General features: G+C 57.1%; 1 protein-coding gene across 1 annotated transcript in view; it reads left to right on the forward strand.

The window, feature by feature from the left end:
• The window catches only part of LOC108285752 (chloride channel protein ClC-Kb-like), a 24744-nt gene that overhangs the window by 18797 nt on the left and 1636 nt on the right, over positions 1-4311 (forward strand). The window contains exons 12-16 of the mRNA XM_037730816.1: positions 154-275; positions 633-846; positions 2379-2512; positions 4054-4142; positions 4294-4311. Coding sequence (XP_037586744.1) covers positions 154-275; positions 633-846; positions 2379-2512; positions 4054-4142; positions 4294-4311 — 577 coding nt within the window. The remainder of the gene's footprint in view (positions 1-153; positions 276-632; positions 847-2378; positions 2513-4053; positions 4143-4293) is intronic.

The raw sequence follows: 4311 nt of genomic DNA on the forward strand, positions 1-4311 counted from the left end.
GGTGAGTCTGGGGCCCTGAGGTTCTGAGAGTTTCGGGGTTCTTGGGGCAGGGCCATGGCTCCTGGTTCACCCTCTTCTGGGGTGGTACTGAGGTAGTCCTCAGGGATGGGGAGCTGTGGGGGCTGGGTCAGCCTGGCTCCCCCTCACCCTAAGTCTGTGGCCAGGAGCTGCCATCGGGCGCCTCTTTGGGGAGACTGTCTCTTTTGTTTTCCCTGAGGGCATCGTGGCTGGAGGGGTCACCAATCCCATCATGCCTGGTGGGTATGCCCTGGCAGGTGAGTGCGTCAGGGTGGGCAACGTCGTGGGGCTGGGCTGGACCTGGAGAACCAATCAGTGGTTCCATAGGGCACGGAGCAGCCCCCCAGCCCCCAGTGAGTCCCCCACCCCTCATGGGGGCCTGTCCCTCCTGAGCCCCACCATTCCCCAGATCCCATCTCTCCCTCAGGGCTCCTGTCCTGTCCTCCATCCCCCGTGGCCTCCCTTATTCCTCTTTTCTCATCAAGCTCAGGCCTTGGGGCACTTCCCACAGTGCCCAGCCTGTTGCCTGGACCCTGGCTGCAGCTATGCCAGCCTTGCCCTCACATGAGGCTGGCCCCTGGCCTGAGCTGCTCTGCCTGACTCTGCCCCCACAGGGGCTGCAGCCTTCTCAGGGGCTGTGACCCACACCATCTCCACGGCGCTGCTGGCCTTTGAGATGACTGGTCAGATAGTGCATGCGTTGCCCGTGCTGATGGCAGTGCTGGCAGCCAATGCCATTGCACAGAGCTGCCAGCCCTCTTTCTACGATGGCACCATCATCGTCAAGAAGCTGCCATACCTGCCACGGATTCTGGGCCGCAGGATCGGGTGAGCGGCACCCACCTCAGGCTGGCTGAAAGGGTCACAGTGTCTGGGCAGGGTCGGGGATGGAGGGCACCTCTAAAAAGAAACACCACCGCAGGCTGGGCGCGCTGGCTCACGCCTGTAATCCCAGCACTTTGGGAGGCCGAGGCAGGCAGCTTATGAGGTCAAGAGATCAAGGCCATCCTGGCCAACATGGTGAAAGCTTGTCTCTACTAAAAATACAAAAATTAGCTGGGTGTGGTGGTATGCACTTGTAGTCCCAGCTACTTGGGAGGCTCAGGCAGGAGAATCGCTTGAACCTGGGAGGTGGAGGTTGTAGTGAGCCAAGCTCACACCATTGCACTCCAGCCTGGGCAACAAGAGGGAAACACTGTCTCAAAAAAAAAAAAAAGAAAGGCCACCGCAGCTGACCTTGGACATGGGGGCTGGGAGGGGTGACACCAGCTGTGCTCCGGTCTCCACTTCCCCAGTGCCCCGGGTGACCTTGGGCAAGGCCTCGGCCTTCAGGCCTCAGTGTCTGTCTAGCGGTCAGCAGGTCCTCACAGCAGGAGGATGAACACTGCCCCATGTGCAGGGTGAGGAAGCCGGGGCTCGGAGAGGGGCCGTGTCCTGCTCCAGCACCAGAGCTGGGGGTCCCCCCTTCTCCCCACTTCTGCTGCCTTCACTGGGAGTTTAGGAGCAGGAGGTGGAACAAGAACGGAAATGGGCTTTGAGGTCCTCACTCCACCAGACGTATCGGACCAGAGCAGATTCTGGCGCCAGAGAAGCAGATCAAAGAGGCTCTGAGAGTCGCTGGGTCCGAGGCCCCATCCCAAACATGAGCAAGCTGCTGCCTTGCTGTGAACCTGTTTTTCTGTAAAATGGGGCTGTCGCCCCAGTGGTTTCCAAACCTTCAAGTTCTTACCCTGGAGGAAGGATATACTTTTTTTTTTTTTTCCTTTGAGCTAGAGTCTCTCTTGCTGTGTCACACAGGCTGAAGTGCAGTGTCACAATCAGTCACTGCAACCTCCACCTCCCAGATTCAAGCAATTCTCCTTCCTCAGCCTCCCAGGTAGCTCAGACGAGGCACATGTCTCCATGCTCAGATTGTTTTTATATTTTTAGTAGAGACGAGGTTTCACTGTATTGGCCAGGCTGGTCTCGAACTCCTGGCCGCAAGTGATCCACCTGCTTTGGCCTCCCAAAGTGCTGGGATTACAGGCGTGAGCCAGTACATGCCCAGCCACAGATACTTTTTATTCAAATGAAATTCTCCAGAGAAGCCTGCTGGGTAAAAAAGGCCAGAGTGGAACTGACTGGAGGACATGGAGGCATGGGGGATGGGGATTCGGAACTGGGCCATCAGGGACGTGGTCTCCAAGTTTTCCTCCTACCGTGGATTCTAGGCGTCCCTCATTCCAGGAATCTCTTCGGCTCTGCCCACACTCCAGAGCCATGAGTCCCTGGTTCCAGCAAAGCTCCCCCAAGATGCCCCTGCCTGGCCTGGGTCTGACGTCTCTGATTCCGGAACCTGATGGGAGCCCCTCTGCCCGCAGCTCCCACCATGTGAGGGTGGAACACTTCATGAACCACAGCATCACCATGCTGGCCAAGGACATGCCACTAGAGGAGGTGGTCAAGGTCGTGACCTCCACAGACATAGCCGAGTATCCCCTGGTGGAGAGCACAGGTGCCAGCCAGAAGAGGGGAGGAAGTCGGCAGCGGGGGGTGGGGGGAGGGTGTGATGCCCTCTGCCCCCTGCTTGGACCCGTCAGGCAGACAGGATCTGCATCCAGGCTCTGTGGCTTAGCAAGCAACCGTGTGACCTTGGGCAAGTCACTTTGCCTGAGCCTCAGTTTCCTCATTAGTAAAATGGAGATCATGGCCTTCCTCCCTTGGGGTGGTTGACTTGTCTAAAGAGAGACGGCCAGGTGCTTGTAGGGCAGCCCCTGGGCAGCTGCTGGGGTAAGAGGTTTCGGACACCACCAGGGTCTTTCAGAAGCTTCCCTTCAGGCCTCCCTTCAAGCGTTTCCCAGATGAGGCCCCTCCCCCAAATCCCTGTTGCCATGAGGAAAACATCTCCTTAAAGACAAAAGCATGGTGGCCCTTGTTAAAAGGTATGGAACCCAGTGCTTGGGGAAACCTTTACTAGAGCATGCTTTCCTGTGGGGACAAGTCCAGTATCTACATCCGGAAGACAAGGCGGGGTTAGGGGGTAGCCCTGCCCACTCAAGGCCGCTGTCAGCCCCATGTCTCCCTGTGCAAATGAGACAAGGTGCACACCTGGCAAGCACAGCACAGCTGGATTTTGGTCTCCACTTGCACTTTGGGTAGGCACCTTGTGCAGTGAGCAACCTGTACAACCATATGGGTCACCCTTATGCCCACCCTCAGAAGGATAGATCCACTTATGAGCTAAGGAATTGTGAATATTCCACTGAAGCTCTATGTACTGCATTTTCATTATCTGGAAAGTAGGGCTCAAGAGAGTAGAGGGCCAGACGTTCTCACCCCAAATGCTGGGCCCTTTTTTCCTCACTAATCGGAAGACTGTTAGCATTACACCGTGGAACATGACAAATATCTCATCTGAAAATGTTTGCGTTGGGATGACCCCACCAAGAGGCTTCACCTCCTGGGGCAAAGGAAGAATGAGCCTCTAAGACAAAGTCTTCTTTGACCCTTAGAGCCACAGCAAAGTGCTTCAACCAACACAGGCCCAGGCTGTGGGGTCCCACTGCTCACCCAAGAAATAGCCTCATTGTTCATTTTAAAGCCAGAGTGAAGCTTGCCAAGGCCCCCAGCACACAGTAGGGCCTCAGAACATGGTGGCCTCCTGGGCTCACACTTTCACTGGGCTGCGCCAGATGTGAAACCTCTTGGGAAATGAAGGAGAGAGCCCAGCCCTGACACACAGATGTCATGGTGCCAGCACCCTCAGCTTGCTCCAATCTTGACGACCTGCAACGTGGGGGATCTCTGTGGTGGCCAGGGTCCCTGCTGGCCACCCTCAGCTACCACACCTCTACTTCAGAAGCTCAATGTCCTTGGGCAAGACAATGAGCCTCTCTGTGCAGCTGAGCCTGTTTCTTGTCCTTTATAAAGGGTGACAATAGTTACAATAGCCCCACAGCAACACCCAGCACAGTTCTGGGCTACGTAGGTGCTAAGTCAATGTGAGTCCCTGTTCTTTGTAACACGCCTCCCTCCCTCTCCCTCTCCACCTGCCAGAGTCCCAGATCCTGGTGGGCATTGTGCGAAGGCCCCCGCTGGTGCAGGCCCTCCAGGCTGAGCCTCTTTCCTGGGCTCCGGGACAGCAGGTGGGTACTCCTGAGGGCCGTGGGGATGGGGCGGGGATCGGCCAGCAGGGCTGGGAGGGGAGGGGCCCGCTGATCTGAGGGAGAGGTGGTCTGAGAGAGGCAGCCTGGAGGTGCTGGCTGTACACCCATGACCCTTCCCCACCCCTGGCAGTGTCTCCAGGACATCTTG

This window comes from Cebus imitator, unplaced genomic scaffold (assembly GCF_001604975.1).
Source record: "Cebus imitator isolate Cc_AM_T3 unplaced genomic scaffold, Cebus_imitator-1.0 Scaffold15, whole genome shotgun sequence".
Lineage (NCBI taxonomy): Eukaryota > Metazoa > Chordata > Mammalia > Primates > Cebidae > Cebus > Cebus imitator.